Below are 22,700 nucleotides of genomic sequence, written 5' to 3' on the forward strand. Positions count from 1 at the left end.
ATAGGCAAGGCCAACAAAACAATTTTTGCATTTTTATGCATCCACAAAGCCATTTTACGTCTTGATAAATTTTATCGTGAAAATGTCGAACAAATTTTTTTGTCGAAGTACTTATATTTAATTTAGGCGTTGGTCTTTCTCTTTTAATAATGGCTTCTTTTTCATTATATTGTCTTGAGCCAAAACTTATTTTTAAAGTCAATTTTCAATATCACAATTACAGTTTAAATCGCTAGCCATGATATAAGGGCTAAAATTAAAAATAAAATTATTAAAACTTACTTAGTAAAATAAAATTTGTGATGGATATACAATTATACATACCTGGTACAAAATATTCAATTGTATGAATATACTTTTGCGAAGAAACGTATATAAAAATAACATAAAATATTGTTTATTTTTAAATATTTAAACAATCCACTGAGTTAAAATTGCTCCTGCGAGTGGCTCACGAATGGAAACAGAGACGATTTTGGTAGGTGTACAGTGAAATGCATGCATGACAAATCCCGAGGGTGCCGATACCGGTCAATGTCAAATGCCTCTTTTGTCGCTCACTAGTATATCTCAAAGGACGCGACAGGGCCGTTGTAAATTTTAAACGTTTCTCACCATAGATGTAAATATGTTAAACTTAATAGTCATTTGTTTTCTAACTATTGCAATTCGTTTTAGTACCAGGTGTACACGGAAATCAGTTCCCCACTGTACTGAGCTAGTAATTGCTTCGGTTAAGCTTTTGTTTAAGTCAGCAGGGTTTTACTTATGTCACCATTCCCTAATCTCTTAACTATTTAACTACTTCTTAGTAGAAATAACTCGAAACCAGTTACTTTGTACTCGAATATCTGTAGTCTTGGGAAAAAAGTGGAAAGAAAATTTTTATGACAACCGATACTTAGATCGTACATTTAAGGAAAATAAATTCTAGAGCTTTTTTTGTACCATTGTACGTCTCATTCATTAAATTTGGTTGTAAATAATGATGCCAAAGTAACAGTTAATTTTTTAACATTATACAAGAATTGTACACGTTTTTTCTGCATTCCCTTACAGATGGGACATACTATAATCGTAATATCACCGGTTTAACATTGAAACCCGTAAGTAATATAAGATGGGAGAGGCGGAATAAATATATCAAATATTTTAATGGATTTTTTTAAACTCCCGTCAACTATACAGAACTATCATAAAAACATGCCAGTAAACTCCTATCGGTTGGGTTAAGTTATAAATCTAGTCTAGGGTGGGCAACCTTTTTTATAACACGGGCCAGAATAAATTTTACGTTTTTTCCGCGGGCCGTAGTAGTTAATTGACGCCTTTTTGTGACTCGTAATTTTTTTAGTCTGCAAATATGAAATAAATAAATAAAAAGTTAATTACTACATTTATTTCTCTTATCGTTTTCGAAAATTACAAAGAATTGGAAAATTAACTATTAATTAGTTATTTTTCCAATTTAATAATCTATTAAAGATCTCGCGGGCCGGATAGAAACTTTTCGCGAGCCGTAGCTGGCCCGCGGGCCGGGGTTGCCCGCTGTTGATCTAGTCTACTCGTGATTCACGTAATCGGGCGAGAGCGGCCGAATATCTAGCAGGCAGGCGGCTAAACAGCCCACAACCGGTCCGGGATATAAAGTTAGAAGCTTTATGTTTGAAGCATCCACCAGCTAAACCGGGTGACGTTGGTGCTCTGTAAAGCGCATGCGCCAATGCCTATAATCTGGCTGCTTGGAAGTTGACAGGCAGGTGGCTAACAGCCCACAACCGCTCCGGGATATAAAGCTGTACTCTTTACGAGTGTGTCGCTTACCCGGTTTAGCCGGGTGAGCTAAACCGGGTGAGGTTGGTGCACTGTAAACCGCATGTGCTAATGCCTATATAATCTGGCTGATTGGAGACTGACCCGGTTTCGACATTCCTTCCGCCACCGATTTATTCGAATATACAATAGCAATCTTATCGTTTTTTTTTTCACATGTAGTATAGAAATTTGTAAAAGACACATAATGCGGTTATAATAAAATGTTAATTTTAATTAATGCAAAGTACGTTAAAATATGAAAATGTATACAGTCAAACCTGTTTTTATGCGGGGGATAGGGACCGCATTAAAAAAAACGCATTAAAAAAAATCTCACGAAAACTTCACGAATTGCTGTAAATAATAGTTTTCGCAACACAATTAAAAAATATTTTTTTTATGCGGTCAACAGGGACCGCATAAAAAAAGTCTCACATAGAAAATAACTCAAAACCGTACGAAATAGAATTTATTGACAACAGATGTCAGCACTTGACTGCATCGTCTGGTCTATCGTCTGTTTTACATATTTTTGTCCAGGTGGTGTTTTGTTGACTTAAAAAGTAAATTATTTAATTTTTCGCATATTCATGCAATAATATTAGTATAATAAGTGCATTTATGCTATAATAAGTTTATTTAGCTATAATAAGTCAACGTAAGACATGACGAATCGCACGAGACTAGTCGCCAACTATACCGCACAAATTAAAAATTCGCATTAAAAAAATCGCACAAATAAAAATCGCACATAAAAAGAGCGCATAAAAACAGGTTTGACTGTATATTTATAAAATACAAGGGAAGGTCATTGGAAGGTCGGAATCGGCGCTTCCATCGCTTCCAATGATCAGTCTTTAATAGCCTACTGTTTACCAATCTGGTCTATTGCTGCTCCTTCCTTACTTAAAGTCAAGAAAGAAATTAACAAAGTTTACTTTTTATTAAACAAATTTAGTAATTGGCCTGTTACTCGTAACCCCAACATTGCTGGAGTCTGGTTTGGCCTTCTTCTAAGTGAAAGAACGAAATACTTTGATCAAATCTTGTTTTAAACTTTTCAATGGACTAATAAATAATTACTGGCTAAAATTAAGAGTTCCTAACAAAATAATAAGGAACACATAATATTTGTTCACTCCCTTCCATTGTTTATTCATAACCTATAATTATTTTTAATCGGTGTGCAGATCATGCGTAGTAGAACATTATCTTCATTTTAATTTTGAACATAAGCATGTTATAATTTTTTATATACAGTCAAACCTGTTTTTATGCGGTGGATAAGACCGCATAAAAAAAACGCATAAAAAAAAATCGCACGAAACTTCACGAGTAGCTATAAAAAATAGTTTTCGCAACACAATTAAAAAATATTTTTATGCGTCAATAGGCACCTATAGAAAATAACTCAAAACCGTACGAAATAGAATTTATTGACAACAGATGTCAGCACTTGACTGCATCGTCTGGTCTATCGTCTGTTTTACATATTTTTGTCCAGGTGGTGTTTTGTTGACTTAAAAAGTAAATTATTTCATTTTTCGCATATTCATGCAATAATATTACTATAATAAGTTCATTTATGCTATAATAAGTTTATTTAGCTATAATAAGTCAACGTGAGACATGACAAATCGCACGAGACTAGTCGCCAACTATACCGCACAAAAAAATCGCACAAAAAAAGACCACATAAAAACAGGTTTGACTGTAATTCATAATTTACTAATTGTCATTTTAACATTATATTCTTTTATTATTTTAATGTCTACCTTATCTTTTATATGTTATTTTTGAGTTTTTGTTATTAGGGGCCAAAAATCTATTGTTGCTTGATATTTCCTACTATATGTATAAAATAAATATTGCAGAATGCTAAACAACTTCAACATGTGCACTCTCTGTGACAAGTACAATTTCCAATTTTTCTCCAAGTATTCTTCAACATTTGCAGTACAACTGCCCCTATCACAGCAACAATTCTCACCTTCAGTTTGTCTAGGGATGTCACAGAATAACACAAAAAACATCCCTCACATAGCCCCAGAGGAAAAAATCAGGTGGTGTAAATATCAGTTAAGCACGTGGGCCATGGAATTTGTTTTCCACCCCAGCTTAGCACCAGAAAAAATGCATGTTAAGAAATTCTCAGACAATAAGAGCCCATTGTAGCATGCACCATCTTGCTGGAACCATCATCTGTCTAATCTTCTGACCAGAGCAATAAACACTGTATATAGCATGTCCAGATAGGTCACTGTCAGTCTTCCAACTCCTTTTAATGCTAAAGTCTATCAATCTCTTGAAATTGCTTTAATCAATATCAGATAATGCTATCTGAGGTGGATCTTTTCCATACTGATTTCTGTAATTACATTGCATTGTGATAATGGACTTTGTTTCAAAAAAATCAAAGTACACACATTGCATTCTCTTATAATTTTATATCAAAATGCCAAATGTTTATCTCCCAGACATCAATATAATGAGTACAGCATTGCCAAATACAACTTTATGAGTTACACATTAACATTCTGAATGCAGTCATTTTTTCATTTCCTGTTGGAAAATTACAGGACTGAAAGACCACAACAATAATTTAAAATCACCCTCTACACTACACACTAAACTAAATTATAAATAAATGATTTTGTACAAATTTTAAATTTTTATATAACAAAACTGATTACAGGTATATCTCGAGTTACGTCGTTCTCGATTATACGTCGTTTGTCAAAAAAGTATATGGAAAAATAAAAATCGAGTTTAAGTTATTTTATTTGACTTTACATATGTCCGCCAGAAATATTGAAGTTGTAATATCACTAGAAAAGCATTAAAAGCACATAAAATCATATTAAAATATGTACATTTACAGTAAACGTTACTATAATCATAAATCCTAGAGAACGAAACACGAAAAACATCTGTGTTTCTGTGTTGTCATCTTATTTAGCGGTCTTTAAGTGCTCATTATTGGCGATTTTCCACCATAGTTTTGACTTACGTCGTAACTACACAAGTAAATTTGACTTACGTCGCCTCTCCTGGAACCAATTACTGACGTATGGCGAGGTATACCTGTATTCTTGTTTATCTATTGTTCCATTATGAATGAAAACAATGATTATGCATCATCAAAAAAAATTCATAGATTCTAATCTAGAATCTGTTTTTACTTAAAAACAGGTGGATCCTTACCCACTGATGATGAACCAAATTCAAGAAGACCATCTTCATAAATATTTCTCAACCTCTTTATTATAGGATTCTTCTGAAAATAATAGAGAATATTCAGTATTTGTAATACCTTGTTCGCACTGTGCATTTCATCAATCTAGATTGTGGCTGACTGTGCCATAGTGCAACCTCTCTCGACTGTTTCAATCTCAACTGAAACGAGGTTCAATAGTGATCAACTCAAGAGAGTTTTTGAAACTAGATCCAGTCGTAAGAGAGTTCCTGCAATCCCATGCATGCGAAAAGAAATAAGATGGCTGCAGAACACGTGTCAGGCTATCAACAGAAAAATAAAAGAGATATTTGGAGAGACGATGAGATCAGGCAATTATTAGATATATGGCAAGAAAAAGTATTTATTTCTAACCAAAACTTCCAATGTTTTTGTTGGTGTTCGTGACCTATAGAGTAGTTATATCAGTTTTATCATTGCGTGCAATAGCCCGGTTCTTCTCGAGGGGCCTGCCTGTGTGAACAGCTCAACATTCGATTGGCGACAGTCACAATCAAGATTGTGACTGATCAAAGTGAGTTGTGGATTGTGTGCAAATGCAGTATAAGTTTACTAAATTTTAAATAATTTTATTTTAATATTTCTATTATAGCTTAAATTTATTGTACTTATAATTGCATAAAATTTTTAAATTAAACCACTTTTATACATCACATGAAATGTCATTTGATATCAATACCACGTACAAGGGGAATTTGGGAAACCTTCCCCTTTTGGGAAGAATAAAAAAATAATAATAATAATTAACATTTATTTTATATCCATTAAGTTCCTCCTTTATCTACTTGCTCTGTGTTACTCTATATACCTATATTATAAAAATTAATAAACTACATCGTGAAAAATTAATGTTTTTTTTTAAACCCCACTCTTTTAAAAAGTCTGTGCATGGACCTCTTTGATATAATGCACTGTTTAAAACTTCAAAATGAAATTGTTAATAAATGGAATCAATGATTCATATATAACAGTTTTATTTATCAATTTATGATAAAAATATGATAAATAATAAATTTTGAAATGTAAAATATTTTTTCATGAAATTAAGTTTCAAATGATTGTCATTGAGCAAGAGTTTTCCTGCATTAAAAGAATAAAACATTTTACCTTAATTATGATCATAAAAGATTGAAAATGAAAATTTATTACATCCAAAATATCTATATTTATTATTGCAAATAAATGAAACATATTTATTAACATTTCTAACATGAAATGTTAGAATATTAACGTAAAAAATCTAATAAAGACTTTTGTTTTACAAATTTTTAAGATTATACATGTGTATTCTTCCTCATATTAAAGATTAAAATATTCAAACAAATTTTTATCACTTTGCCTTCATTATTTATATTAATATTCATGTGTTTATTTTTAGAAAAATATTGATATTTAAATGCAGAATAATTAAGTGGATCTTTTAAAATGATATACTTTATAATAATATATTTTGCATAGATTCATGAATTATTTAATAAAATATTTCAAATTGTTTTGACAAGAATTTAAAATATTTTCTTTACAAAGTGATTAATACATTTTGATAATATATTTTTATCACTTTATAAAAACTTATTGTAAGATTCTCATAAAACAGAATTAAATATTGTTGAAAATTCTGCATTAAATTATTACAGTTTTATTACAAGTTATTAATTGAATAATTGGTTATTCAGAAAGTTTAATGTCGCTATAATTCAACTAAAACTAAAGTATAAATATATGTAACTGAAGTGAAGAAATCATAAAACAAATTCAGAGTAAAAAATAAGTAAAATTGCTGCTAAATTTCTTGGCAAACAAATGGATTTATTAAACCGAAACATGTTCAACTTCTTTAGTTAGGTCAGCTTCAGTAAACAAAATTGAAATGTTCAATTTCAGATATTTTATTCCAACATTTAAAATAACATGACACAAAGTAAAAATTTAAAGTAACATTTAATGTTTTTAAAATTTATGCTATTTGATTGCTGCCAAGGAATTCAGAAGTAATTTACTCCTCACTTTACGACCGAGTTCCGTTCCAACGACTACGTCGTTAAGCAAATTGGTCGATAAGCGAGGAGCTTGCGCCAGGGATATAGGATCGTTGTAAAATTATACAAATTATGCAACAAACTTCAAATTTATTCATAAAAAGACTATTATAGTACGCTATTAGCCTATTATAGTACTATAAGACAATTATAGTACGCTATTAGCCTATTATAGTACTATAAGACAATTATAGTACGCGCAAGCCTATTATAGTACGCTTAGTGCGCACGTCACCATTCGCCACTGATCGACACTCAAGCCGAGAAAGGGGATTCCCCGAATTGCAGGTGGAAACTCAATTGGTTGTAAGTGCGACTGACCGTTAAGCAGATAGGTCATAAAGTGAAGAGTAGCTGTATTTATTTTTTGTCAAACACGTATTATGTTTTATAAACTTTCACGATTTATTGAGAAACTTATAAATAAAATTGCTTACCAGACAATTTTCTATTTCAATCATTTTTTGGAAGAATTCAACTGAAAGGGGCTTCAAATTCCTGAGCCTAAATACAAAGCCATGTATATTTATAAATGAAAGTATATATTTGTGTAAAGTATATTTTAATATAAAAGTCATAGTTTATATTTTTATTGAAAATTTAATAAATAAATAATTTTTGGCAAACTAATTTAATTTCAACTAAATTATTATTTTGACTAGTTTCTCAAAAATCAACAGTTCAAATCTAACTCAACTATTGCCTTTTCCATTTAAATTTCATTCTTATCACATCTCTGTAATATTTCTAGGATTTTACAACTCACTATTTAAATTTCAAAATTTGCTTCCTAATAACCTAATACTAATTAATTCAATTACACATGATCATTAATAATACATTAAATTTTTATTTATTCTTTTGAATTATTAAATTTACCTTTTATATAATTTTCTGCAACTTTTTATATCTTCAGTTTTGGAAATAAAATGTAGATATAAACATTTCAAAGGAATGCTTATTACTTCACCCATAATAATTCCATGCTAAATTAAATTAATAATAAACTGTAACAACAGTAATTTTAAAATATAAATTGTTTTTAAATGATCAATCTTATATTTACCTCAAAAACATCTTTCAGTTTGGAAGTATTAGAAGAAGAAAGCCATTCAATTGCCAAAAACCAAAGAGGTAAGGATTCCTTTTAAAAAAAATTAAATTCTTACACAAAAATCGAAAATAATTTGTTTGAATTATGAAATAAAGAAAAATTTATACAATACGAATACATATATATTACTTAACTGACAAACCTTTTCTGGAACATTAGAAATTGATTCATTGAAAATTGATATTATCAATTTTGTTGGTGATTTACGTTCAATATGTAAATTGAGAGATAACAACCAGTTAGAAACATTTGCAGGCCATTTCTGAACAAGTTCTGAAGCAAGAGACAAAACATCTTCAGACTCACAAGTACTTAATAATTTTATCTGAAAACAAAATAAAGTTTGAGAAATATTAAAAGCATTAACTTTTTTCTATTGATTTGAATTCTATTTATTTTATAGTATGCTTCGTACAATAATCACTGATCATATACTTTATTTTATTAACTAATACTGTATACAAAATTTAAAAAATACAATTTATTTGTTACTTTTAAATTCTGTTTCTTCAAAGTGTATCTTTTCGTACAATTTTAAAAAACAAAAATTGTAAAATTATGTATATTCAACAAAGTAATAAAAACACTCACTTATAATGACTATTAACTAAAAGTTATAAAAAAAAATTACTAAAATAATTCTAGTTCATATGGTACTATCCATTAATTACAGGTAATTTTTAAGCCATTACACCATAACTATATTTTTGACCCCTATCTTCCTGTTGTGTACAATAATGCACTTTTCACAAACATCCTTTGCCTTTAATTATGTATACAATAGTTCACAGACTCCCAACAATGAAGAAATTACTTTAAAAAGTTCTGCGAGTATTTTCTAATTGAAAGTTTATTCGTATGACTAGTAAGTAGGCTTAAAAGAACAAATTTGTATGCACTAATATCACTACAAAAAGTCCATTTAAGACAATGGGAGAAGGAATCAAATGGAAAGGGTCCCCTTAAACTATTGTACATGTAATTAATGAACAATTCCTAAGAGTTTATTTTAAAAACTGGCTTTAAAGATTAATGATGAAATATTCATATTTTCATTGTTAATCTTTAAAGACAACGAAATATTTATATTTTATTTTATTTTGTTCAGGATTCGTGCATATCAAGATTAAATTTATTTCCCATACGAAAGTATTATAAAATTTTTTAAAACTATTGTAGAAATTGATCATTTTTCATATTTAACAATTAATCTGACTTAACAAAAACAGTACAATAAATTTAATTCCAAAATTTGGAAACTTATTCCCATGTCTAATTTCTTGAATAAGTTACAAAAGACTAATAAAATATGTTACATAGGAAACAAGAAAATACTTAAAAAATTAATAAAATTATTTCTACATACCCTTTCCATAAACAGTTCTTCAATTAAGCAATTTTCTTTGTTTGCAGTTTCCATTATATTCAATGTATGTAATATTAACTGTAAATAATGTTAAATTTATTCTTTAAAACATATTTTCTGATAAAATTGCCAAAAAATTTACATTAAAAAAAATGTTGAAATGTCATTATTTTGGCTTTCCTTTACTCTTCACAAAATAACATTCTTATGGTGGAGTTGATTTTTACTTGTAGGCTTCTTGCCTAAATATGCAAAAATGTTTTTGCATATTTGGACAAGCTAGACATACAACATATACTTTAGTCAAATTAGATCTTTATTTCTTCTTTTCGAACTGTTTCTCATCGAATGCAATAACACAAAGAATATGAAATAGTTAAACAATCACACCAAAAACAGCAATATTTTATGCACATATAAAATGTTTTCAGTTTATTTGATAGACTATCATCAGGAGTTTGAAATAAATACAAATATTTAAAAAAAAATTAAATGCTTAAATACATTAAAAGAACATCAATTATAACAATATTTCCATAAATGTTTACTGCTTGCAGTTTTACAGTAAATAAATGAAAATACATAACTGAATGAATTATATATGCACTAAAATGGTATTGATGTGCATGCTCTTGACTTATTAATTAATATATATTTCCATGCACCTGCAACAGACTCAGTGCCTTTTGTATTTTTCATTCCACTTCTAACTTTTGTTAAATGTTTCTATTTTTTATTTCTGTGTATCCGTGAAATGAAGTGATATTCCCGATAACCTTTGCATGATCCCATATATTCAATATTTTCTATGATGGCAAAACTGACTTTCATTGTGTTCTTTCTTCTATTATATGCACTATATTTGTATTCATATAATTGCTTAGCAAAATTCCTTCTAGTATAACTAATATAGGCTGTTTTCATTCAGTGTAATGTCATGTTAATGTAGTTCATCTTAGCTGGTATCCTGTATACTTGTCTTCTGTGCTTCCAAAATCCTGTTTTCATCATTCCTTAAAATTATGTGTAACGTATGATTACACTGCAACATAGCATTTCATTTCTTAGCTAATTCCTTATATATCATTGCCAATGTATTAGAGAATCTGAACATCTTGCTGCTGCTGTTGGAATAATGGCATTGACTGCAGAGATGAAAGGTTTGAAGTAGATTACAAATCAGTTTGCTCTTACATCAAAGTGGTGTAGCTCCTTGGTTTAAGAGCAAATTGGGAATCCATTGGGTAAACGGTGGTAAAAATAGAAATATTTAAGCAGAATCACATGACAATGCTTGAAAATATGCATGAATTAACAAGTCAAGAACACAAACATCAATATAATTTTAATGCAAATATAATCTACTCATTTATGTATTTTTATTTATTTTTATTGTAAAACTGCAAGTGGTAAACATTTATGCAAATGTTATAATTGACATTGTTATTTTAATTCATTTAAGTATTCTACTTTTTCAAATATTCATATTTATTCCAATCATTAATATTTTCATGTCAAACTGTTCTATATTCTGAAAATGGTCTATTAAATAGACTGAAAATGTTTGATTTGTGAATAAGCAGTGTTCATAACAAATTTCAATGAAATAGTTAAACCAATATATAAATTATATAAATATAAGCAGAACTTAGTGTAAATTTGAACATTTATCAATATAAGTTAATCTTACATATTCTGATTAATTAAAAAAACTTTAGAAAAGAATACAAAATTACAAATGCCTAATTTTATAAAATATGCTTCTTAATTATAGTTAAATTATGTTCTTAAAAAATAAAGTGTTATATTCTTAAACAAACGTGATTGAAACAATCTCCTTTCAACATTTATCATATTTGCCTGATAGCTGCTTTATTTAACATTAAAATTATGTAATTTTAAGAGGAGATTTTCACTTAAAAATTTCCCTATTAAAGTAAACAGATATTCATTAATAATTAATACTTCAATTTTTAGTAATGTTTGCTAATAAATGAGAAGCTATTGAAAATTTTAATTGAAAAATAACAAATCAAACTAAAAAATAAATTTGTTAGCATCTACATTCAAACTAAAAGTATGACGACGACATTTAAAATATGTTTGAAAAATGAATCGGTAAATTCATAAAATTGTGTTTTCATAAAATTCATGAAATTATTCATCTTAATTAATCGATGCATGTAGATGCAAAAATTACATTAAAATTTATTAACAACTAATTATTATACTATGTTGTCACAAAAATGTAAACATTTTACCTTAAAATAATTAACTAAATTTGTTAACAATGGAAATAGATATAATTTATGTAAATTTTTCTTCTTATAATCATGGACTAGTGATCCAACACATCCTTTTCCATAATCTGTATTAATCAGAGACAAAGACAATCACCTTTTTTAACCTTTATTTAGCAATGCATTTTGGATTGATAAAAATTCAATCCCTCTTCAGGCACACATTAATTCAATGGCTTCTTTTACTCAAAAAAATGGATTAAGTGTCTGATTAATACGGATTAGACTAAAGGAAAAGACGAATTAAATCGATATTCTGTGATTACAAGAAGGAAAATATTTAGTAAAGAACATCCCATTTATTTCTATTTTTATTTGTACAATAAATAATATATTAAGAAAATAATGCTTACCTCTTCTTTCAGATTTTCACTATATTTTAGAATTAGATTTAAACACATTTGAATATAAAGTGTCCACATTTTCTCTATAAACCAGATAAAATTAAAAAGAAAACATTAATTTCAATATGAATTTTTTAATCAGTTTATTAAAAATAAATCTAAAATCTAGCTTTTTAAATATAAAAATTTTCATTAATTTTATACACTGTTCTATTTAAAACAAAGACATATTATATAAAACACTTATAGATAAGATACTGTATGTTTAAATTACCTCAATAAATAACTGTAATGAAGAAATTTTAATAATTAAATGTTTGTTGAAATATAGTATTTGTCAAAACTTTTTGCACGTATCCCCTTTGTACCGTATCTTTTGTATCCCTTGCAGTGGCGTAGCGTAGTGGGGGAGGCAGGGGCGGCACTTATAGGAAGCAGCAAAATTTCACAATAAATAATAATATCTTGTAAAAATACCTAAATAAGGGGGCGGCGAAATTTTTCTCCGCCCCGGGCGGCTGACACCCACGCTACGCCACTGATCCCTTGAAAATTATCTCATTAAATCGATGTATATTTACTCATGAAGTAAATTTCTAGAGTTATATCAATTTCAGAAGTTTTCTTCATCCTTCATTATTAACTTATCTACATCCTTGTAATTAGAAAAAATATAAAATATTACATTCATGCTTAAACCATATATGCTAACATTCAAAATGATAACTGGAATGGACAACTAGTAAGAAAATCAACATCTTACATAATTTTCCAGATGAAGAGTTTGTATAATGTTTTTGGTTTATTTTATAAACCTGCTTCAGGTTTGAAGTAATAAAATTCGAAATTCCCAAATTGGAATGGTATATTCAATGATGCTATTTATAAAATTCTTTTTAAATATTGTAAATGTGTATACATAACTAGGGCATTACACAACTTTGTCAAATCATGATAGAATTGAAGCAGAGCTGGAAAGAAAGAAGTGATCTCTGCACCTGTTAAACATAGAAGAGCTATCCTTGTATCTGACAGATGCAAACAGATGAACTTTGCACTTGCTGCCACTAAAGAGACGATCCTTGTACCTGCCGGCCATGGGAGACATTTTCGACATAAAGAGGCAATCCAAACACAAAACAATTGTCATTGATTGTTTCGTTCTTGTGTTTTGTTCTTTTTTTGTGCCTATTTTCCATTAGGCACATGCAATGCTGTTTTTATTTTTGATCCCTAGGCCTAAATTCCATTTGCCACACTCACTCACATCAGAGAGCACAAACATTTTCAGTTTAATCCCTATGTATATCAAAAATTTCCCAATCCCTATTTTTTACATTTAAAATGGACCCTCATTACATTTTTGTATTCCTTGTCTTAAATGATGGAAAATGGCAAAGTTTTATCAAAATCAGTCCATTAACTTTTGAGAACAAACTCAACTCTATGTCCATAGAAGATGTGTTAGCAACCATGAAACATCACACGACAGTCATGCGACCTGCACAATATCGCTTTCTTGTGCATGCTCGTGAAACGACTTTATATCTCGAAAATGAAGTCATGGACATCCATTTTTTTTATTGCATTTTTGGATTCCTTGTCACAATTAATGGAAAATGACAAAGTTTAATCAAAATCAATCAAATGGATTTTGAGCACAAACGCAATTCTGTAAGCCTCATAAAAGAGGCTCTGCTAACACTCCGCCCAAAATATATATTTTACAACAATTACATATTAAATGAAATACCGAGTATATAAATAATAAAATTAAAAATAAAATAAAAATACAAATGAGTGAACCATATAAATCCTAGAGAGAACATGCATCATCAGCTACAATAAGAAATTAAATGTGCTTGACAGTATTTAAATACTTGAAAACTTATTGATTTAACAAAGCTATTGAAACTTGCTAACTGCAATATTAAAACATTACTACTTCAATACTAATCTAAAAATTAAAATAAATATTTTTTCATTAAAACTAAATAAATAACTTTTCAGAAATAACCTTTATCATCAAAGACAATTTAAGCTGTTAAATAAAATTTATTCTCTTACTTTTATAACTATGAAAAAAGGGTTTTTAGGCAAATAAACAAATTTATGTCCTTCCAATCTGACATTCACCAGAAGTCAACAACCACTCAGAAGAATTTTAATTCACAGATCTTTAATTTATTCATTACATTATTGAAAATAAATTTTCAAAGCAGCAGATGTATTTTTTAAATAAATGTTTTCAACTGCCTTAATCAATCATCTTCACAAATACACATTAAATGTGCACACTTGTTTCACATTATATTTATATTTTATATCTTTGTTTTCAAACCTGAAGATGCCAAAGCAGTGAAAAAGTTTTAGTTTTTTCTAAAATAAATCTGATAATTTAAAAGCTTTATTTTCAGTAGTGTACTATAACAACATTTCTTTGTCAATTAATAACTTCAATAAATGTAAACAAATTATTAAATAATGTATCTTAACTATAAAAATAAATAAAAATGATGATACCTGTAGCATTAGTTTGTAATCTTTCTTCATAAATATTAAAAACTTGTTTCTTTAAGTTGGCTATCATTTCATCTGGTGTATCTTTTTCATAAAACAAATAATTATAAAAATTATTTCTTTAAACAGTAAAAAAATAATGAAAACAATAATAGTAGACACACTTTATCTAATCTGCACAAACTATCTTAATAATTCAAGTGTTGCAGTTATATATTACGACAACTAATAAAAGACCAACATAAATTTTCTAAAAGTCAATTTAGAAGATAAAATATTACTAAAATCATCAATAAATACTTTTTACTTTAATCAATTTGATATTTCAATAATTCATTCATTAATTTCTCTTTCTTAATTTTGATACTAATCAATAAATCTGAAAGAATTTGAGCTGTCATTGTAACTAAAATTTATATGTTAAGTTGCAACATTTAAATTAATAGTAATAAATTATTATTTTTGAATAACTAAATTATTATTCATTTAAAACATGCTATTAATATCATATTTACATTTCATCATTAAAATGTCATTTTATAATAATTAAATTATCCCAAATAATTAGTAATCCTAAATTAACTATTACTACTTTTGAAGAATAAATTTTGTTTGTTATTTTTTTCAATATAAGTAAAGCAGCATATGAAATTATTGCTAAATTTATTGGTATTTTTTGATATTTTATTTAAAAATTTCAAGTATATTACATAATATTCCAATTTTATTTGGTCTATTTATATATAAAAAATACATATTTCCAAGCTTTTAATTTACATTTTGGTGTCCAACCTGCTAAATTCTATTATCGGTCAGAAACCCCCCAAAAAAACCTTTAATTTTAAATTTTTCCAAATGTAAATTCAAAGCTTATAAATAAATAAATGTTTAAAATTTCCACATTAATAATTTAGAAGTGTATCAAATTAATTACACATTATTACAACTTTATAAACAGCAAAAGATTTTTATATTCTACTATATTCACCTTTACCTGGCAGCAATATATTCAAGATATCAAATTTGTTTTACATGTAATTTGTGAAGTCACATAATATGGTGGCCAATTGCTTACATCCAAACACGTCACTTTGTTTTAAACAACAAATAACTGATTTATTCATTGTTCATTACAATCACAATAATGCTCAATAGCAAACTTGTATACATTTCATATGGTTTATTATTCAAATAAATCTAAATTGCAAATAACATCTATTCCATTTTACTCCACTATACATTATCAAATCAAGTTTCAAATCAAATGTTTTGCTGATTCCATTTATGATGACTATGTTAATGATATGCAAAGATTATAATTCATATAACCATACATTACTACTGACTTTTAAGATTTAATTAATTGTTGTACATCAGAAAAAATAGTACAAGCCTAAATTGTAGTAATAATCAAAACAGTTTGAAAGCAAAAAATTGGACAGAGTTCCTAGCAGCACAATTGGCAACATATCTGCATATTAAGTAGAAGTTGCCAGTTTGAGCCCAAAGTAGATCAATCTTTCCTTTCAGATTGGTCTAAATTTATTTATTTCTTTCTAATTATTAAATTTAACACAAGATGACAGTCTAACTACCTACTTGTATCCAAATGTATATAAATGTAGTCCAAATTATCTAACATTTATTCAGTTAATTAGCCAAATTCTAGCCTGACAGTTAATCTGTCTGTATCATTTGAGTATAGTAGTCTTTGATAAGTAACTACCAGAAAAATATCTTTTTTTTATAAAACAAAACATTTTCTCCCATAAATTTTTCATGAAATTATAAATTCATTTTATTTCTGAAATATATTCTAAATTAGAAATACAGAGAAAAAATATAATATATATATTTTTGGAAACTTACTAGGAGTTTCAGCACGCTTCCATTCAACTTCGAGTTTCCTTAATCCTCTGTTTGCCAATGCATTCCATGTTTCTTCTTTATCACTGTACCTTTCTTGTATACTTAAAAAATTTAAATTTTTTTAATATCATATAACTTCAAAATGTGTATTCATCAATTAATTTTTAATGATTATATATATTATACAACTCTCTATAGTAAATACCAGATATATATATATTATTCTATATAGTAAATATAGAAACTACTACCGTATTTTACGGACTATAAGACGCACCTTAATTTTTAAGCAATTTTTTAAAAAATACCTATAAGACGCTACGGACTATAAGACGCACCTGAATTTTGGAGGCAATTTTTCGAAGAAAAAAGTGCGTCTTATAGTCCGTAAAATACGGTATATAGTAAATATAGTATATATATTATTCCAAAACTATAAAAAATTGTTTTAAATTAAACATTATCATAATCTAAATTTTATAGGAAGAGATTTATACTATATTAACTGTTCTAATTTGATTTATTCAAACTATAAATGTTAATTTTTCAAATAATATACATTATTTTAATGTTTTATTCTAATAATACCCTGTATAATAATGCATATGATTTGATTTCACATTTTTAAATAAATTATATGAATTATTATAATTAAAATTTAAGAGAATTTGCTATTGATGAATGCTGTGCTGCCATATATTAACTTACTAATTTTAGTAACAAGACAATCTAATTTAATTATTTAGAAACATCTAAAAATTATCCCCTGAAAATTAAGTGTAATGTAATTAATTTTTTTCTTTTTTTATATAATAGTGTTTATTAAATACAAGTAATATATTTTGTAGTTGTTGTTTAAGTTTTTATTAAATTTTTTGTGCCTAGAACAGTAACCAGCATCCAGTATACAGACAGAATATTTTTATATAGCCTGCAGAGAAGTCAATTTTTCAAATTATTTTAAAAAGCACAAATATTCAAAACTAAATATTGGTGGAAATAATCAAATTTACTACCTAATTGCAACAGATATCTGAGAGTATTATTCCACATTCATTCTCATAAGTAACCATTACTTAAATAAACATACCAAAACCTAATACTTTAGTAATATGCCAAATGATTGCCAGATTAAATTAGGCTACTTTACCACTATTATTTTTAATTAAATTTAAAGTAATTTGGTACTAAAGGTAGGCATTAGGCACCATCTCTTATTAAATTTAATAATTATAATTAAATTAATATTTAATAAATAATTTAGAATATTTTGAAAGAAAAGAATCGGCCCCAGAGCAGGACTCGGACCCGTAACTCCCAAATCCGCAAGGTATGCGGGTTCCAGAAAGACTGGTCCCTAACACAGTCTCATTTCCATTTTTTCCAAAGGATTATTCATGTCAGTACCATCTATTATAGGGTTCCCATTCGTCCCATTTTTTCCAGGACAGTCCCAATTTTTCCCAAATGTCCTGCTTTTTACAGGAAATAACAAAATCTGTATATAGACACAGTACGATATAAGGAGTTAGCATAGTGTTATAGAATGAATACAGACTATAAATTGATGCACTGGTGATTTTGGTAATTTACTTCTGTTGCTATCTGGCAACCCTGTCTAGCAGTCTGATCGGACATACAGTTCACACATGACAAGCATTTCATACTACTTGTAGAGGATTCGTAGATTGTTATAATTTTTATCATTTTTCATCTGCATAATGCCAAAACGTAAGTGCAGTATAAATGATAATATTAAAAGAGAATTTTCCTTTATTAAAGGTATAGATGATAATGTGCAATGTACATTTTGTAACTCTAAATTTTTCATTTCACATGGTGGTCGGTCAGTCACATAAAAATGAAAAAACATAAGTGCTGTTCAAAGTAAGGTTTCCAGCAGCAATATAAGTAATTTCTTAAATGTGAAAATCTGAAGTGAAATGGATAAACAGTTATCACTGGCAGCACAAGAGGCAACCTTTGCTTATCACACAGCAGTGCATAACTACAGCTTTAAGTCCATGGACAGCACACCTGCCAAAACTTTTCAACAATAAATTCAGATCTTTGCAAACAAAGTGCAAGACAATAATCACTAATGTTATTGCGCTATTTACAATAAAGCAGATTAATGACATTAAAACCTGAAAGAAGCTTGTTCCATATCAGTATTAACTGATGCATCTAACCACTTGAACAAAAAGTTAGTGCCTCTAGTTGTGAGATATTATCATGCAGAAAAAAGAGTTAAGATGAAAGTGTTAGAGTTAATTTAGGTAGTGAAACTTCAGAACAGTTATTTTCTTATGAGTTGGAAGTGTTAAAGAAGCTTAATCTCCTTGAAAAAGTTATAGTTATATCAGCAGATAATCGAACTTTGGTGGAAAAGAATAGAAAGGTAAAAACTAATTTATACTTCAAAATGTAAGAACACTACCAGCAATTTAATTGGCATTGGTTGTCCTGCCCATGTAATACATAATGCTGTGCAGACTGCTGCAGATTGCCTACCTATAGATCTTCAATTAACAGTTAACAAGATTTAACATTTCCACATTTATTGTTTGTGGAACTCCAATTATTTTGCAAATTCGCTAATACTGAGTATAAAACTGTTTTGGGTAACAGCAAGACAAGATGGCTCTCTCTCTTGCCTGCAATCCAGAGTTATTGGCCTTTTCCAGCAATGAAGTCATATTTTCTTTCCATTGACAAATGTCCTATCAGTCTAAAAAATTTCTCTGAGAATCCACTTTCACTTATACTTCTACATTTCCTTGCTAGCCAATTAAAAACCTTTTCTGATAACATCAAATATGTTGAAAAGCAAGAGATAACAGTAATTGAAGTGAAAGATGAAGTAACAAACTTGTGGAAAAGGTAAATTGCAAGAAGGCAGAAAAGTTACTTATTACTACTGTGAGAAATCAGTTGCAAGAGTTAGAAAAAGATCGTATAACAGTTGAAAAGTTTGAAAGTTATGCAGTAGATTTCTATGACACTTGCATTGAATACATTCAGGAGTGGTGTACACCATTTCTCATGCCTCTCCAGTCTACAATTGGTTCAATTTGAAAAGAAAGAAATCCTATGACTTGAAGAATAAACAAGACAGCTACATATTCATGAAGAAAGTGTCACCAAATTTTACTGTGAATGAAAAGAGATGAGTTTGATGAGTTTGCATTTGTGAAAAAATACTGTGAAAGCAAATTTGAAGTTTGGAGTGAACTGAAAGATCAAAGTGCCAGTGAAAAATGGTGTGATATATTTGCTCATTTTACAAAACAAGATATGAATGTTGAGAATCTAAAATGCCTAGTTAGTTTTTGTTTGGCACTGCCAGGATACAATGCAGCTGTTGAATGTGTTTTTTTCATTAATAAATGCACTGTGGACAAATGAAAAAATAGAGTTAAAATTAAGACCATTTTAACCATTTTAAAGATTTCTCTTGTGCTGAGTTCTATGTCCAAATATCAAAAGAAAAAATACATCTTGAACAGGTCCATAATCTGATAAATATTCTGATGAATCTAATATATAAAAAACTTGACTATCATGCATTTTTTAAAGCTGCAATTTTTCTAATTAAGTGTGTTTGTGAATATTTTTTGTAATATACCATATTTTACGGACTATAAGATGCACTTTTTTCTTCGAAAAATTGCCTCCAAAATTCAGGTGCGTCTTATAGGTATTTTTAAAAAAAATTGCTTAAAAATTAAGGTGTGTCTTATAGTCTGTAGCGTCTTATAGTCCATAAAATACGGTAATTGTTTTTGCAAAAATAAATTTAACTTTAAAAAAATAAGACATTATGTTAATGTGTGTATTGTTATATCAGTATAATATTTAATAGATTTACTTTTGATTTTCTTAATTTTTAACATGTCCTATTTTACCAAATGTCCCAGGTTTTATAAGTAAAAATGTGGTAATGTCCCAGTTTTTTAAAAAAAACATTACAGAAACCCTAATCTATCAGTGACTTTTCAAACTATAACTTTTCCCATCAGAAAAAATCTCCTATCTTGAGCATATTTACAGTGAAAACCACACTATAATGCAATGCTTTTTCATTAACTTATGAATTTTTAAAGTTTTTACAGACTTTTGAATAACCATGTACTGCATTGAATACATTCTTCTTAAAATAATAATTTATTTTAGTAATATCTGATATCTTTAATTTATTTTACTCTTTAAAAATAATTTTTTCCTTCCTATTTTTAAAATATAAACTTATAGCATTATTAACAAAGTTCCAAGGATTAATTTTGTTGATTAAATCAATATTATGACCATACAAATAATTTTGGGTCTTTGCAGAATTATCCTTTTTAATTGTCCAATCAGAGACAGATGGATCCTCAAAGAAAAGATCGGCGCCAATTGTATTGTATGTACTTTTTAATGTCATTTGTCGGTTTTAAGTTGTTACCATCTGTCTCTGATTGGACAATTAAAAAGGATAATTCTGCAAAGACCCAAAATTATTTGTATGGTCATAATATTGATTTATAAACTTATAGTTTTAACTTAATTTTATTAAATTTATATATAGGAAGTTATATATAATGGCATAGATACTTTTTTATATGTTATATATAACATTTTTATTTAATCCATTGCACAAAATAATACATGAAATTTTAGTCAACATTGAATCATATGAAACAAAAAACTTAATTTGAAAAGTATTATGAAAATTTCCTATAAAATCTATTTCAGTAAATTTCAATTTCTGAAAATTAAGTGTGCAGACTTAGCTTATATCAGATTATAACTTAGTTATATTTTACAATATTTTTAACGAAACAAATTCTTTTAACAGAATAAAAAAAGTTAATACGTACTCTTCATAAATTTGTTCTTCTATATGTTTTGCAAATTCAAAAGATTCGCAAATAGGAATAAAAGATATTGCAAAATTTACATCTGTAAAATTTTAATGAGTCTATAATGATTTCAATATAATTAAACTGATAATTTTCAATTTATCTGTTTAAACATAAATATATATCTTAGTATACCAAATAAAACTCATTTTTAATATGTTTAGGGTTTAAATTAAAATTATATTTTAAGTAAATTAATATAATATAATCATTTAATTCATACCTGGAATTGTTTCACTTGCATTAGAATAAATAATTTTAGCAATTTTGCCATTTAATATATTTTCTTCTTCATTCTGTACACATTAAAATATAGTTTAAATTTATTTATTTTACTATAAATAAACTGTTATTACTATTTTATATTAAAAAAATAAGCAGACTACATAAAAGTACCTGAATATTTATATCCGGTTCTTGTTTCTTCCTAAGCTACAGTATATAAAACAGAAAACACATGTTTATATATAATTTAAATAAAAAATTCTTTTCTAAGCACACTTTTAAAATACTCTTTAATTATATGAAAAAATCTTAAACTCATTTATAATTATTAATAAATATTCATTAATATTTATTAGATACTATCCATCAAAATTTAAACTTAACTTTATCCATAATCAAACTTAATAAAATATTTAACAATGAATGATTAGCAAATTAGCTATTTTCAATATTAGAATTGGTAATATCAACAGAATATAAGATGTTTTAATTTTTTATTTATGTGAGATCTGAAATTCCATCAGAGTCACTTTTTGTAATAATTCGTTTTAGGAATTTTCCCTTCATATAAACATCCTGTCTGGAAACGGTCCCGGACGAGAAAATATGCGTCCCCGGCCGTACAACTGTCAACAATCCTTTGTTCTTAACTAGATCCAGATCATCTTGCAACCTTAGTTTATAGTTAACGTTCGAACTCGTCATATATTTTTAGTCCCGGGAACACCTATGACCCCGATCGCCATCCACTCACGATCACGTGACCGATTTTCCCAGCCAAAGGCTATAAAAGACACTCCTTTCCCCTCCTCAGGGGAGTCTCTTATCATCTGCCGGACAACGCCATCTAACGTCGTCGCCAACTCGGACCTCTGTCCTAACGTCTCCGCGCTCAGTCGCGAATATATAAACTGTGCCTATTTCGGATACTAATCTCCACATCGAGGA

At 28.0% G+C, this 22,700-nt stretch overlaps 1 protein-coding gene across 2 annotated transcripts in view; it reads right to left on the reverse strand.

Moving 5' to 3' along the window:
- LOC136977171 (U3 small nucleolar RNA-associated protein 6 homolog) overlaps positions 1 to 22,700 on the reverse strand; it is a 45,862-nt gene that overhangs the window by 2,719 nt on the left and 20,443 nt on the right. The window contains exons 9-20 of one of the 2 annotated variants that reach the window (XM_067272618.1): positions 21,924 to 21,959; positions 21,751 to 21,823; positions 21,486 to 21,567; positions 16,624 to 16,724; positions 14,758 to 14,838; positions 12,244 to 12,317; positions 9,591 to 9,668; positions 8,367 to 8,549; positions 8,177 to 8,254; positions 7,990 to 8,096; positions 7,548 to 7,614; positions 5,020 to 5,089 (exon numbers count right to left, since the gene is read on the reverse strand). In XM_067272618.1, coding sequence (XP_067128719.1) covers positions 5,020 to 5,089; positions 7,548 to 7,614; positions 7,990 to 8,096; positions 8,177 to 8,254; positions 8,367 to 8,549; positions 9,591 to 9,668; positions 12,244 to 12,317; positions 14,758 to 14,838; positions 16,624 to 16,724; positions 21,486 to 21,567; positions 21,751 to 21,823; positions 21,924 to 21,959 — 1,030 coding nt within the window. Of the gene's footprint in view, positions 1 to 5,019; positions 5,093 to 7,547; positions 7,615 to 7,989; positions 8,097 to 8,176; positions 8,255 to 8,366; positions 8,550 to 9,590; positions 9,669 to 12,243; positions 12,318 to 14,757; positions 14,839 to 16,623; positions 16,725 to 21,485; positions 21,568 to 21,750; positions 21,824 to 21,923; positions 21,960 to 22,700 lie in introns of both variants that reach the window. The other variant, XM_067272617.1, reaches the window with a different exon arrangement.

Source organism: Centruroides vittatus, unplaced genomic scaffold (assembly GCF_030686945.1).
Source record: "Centruroides vittatus isolate TY-2023 unplaced genomic scaffold, ASM3068694v2 contig_452, whole genome shotgun sequence".
Classification (NCBI taxonomy): domain Eukaryota; kingdom Metazoa; phylum Arthropoda; class Arachnida; order Scorpiones; family Buthidae; genus Centruroides; species Centruroides vittatus.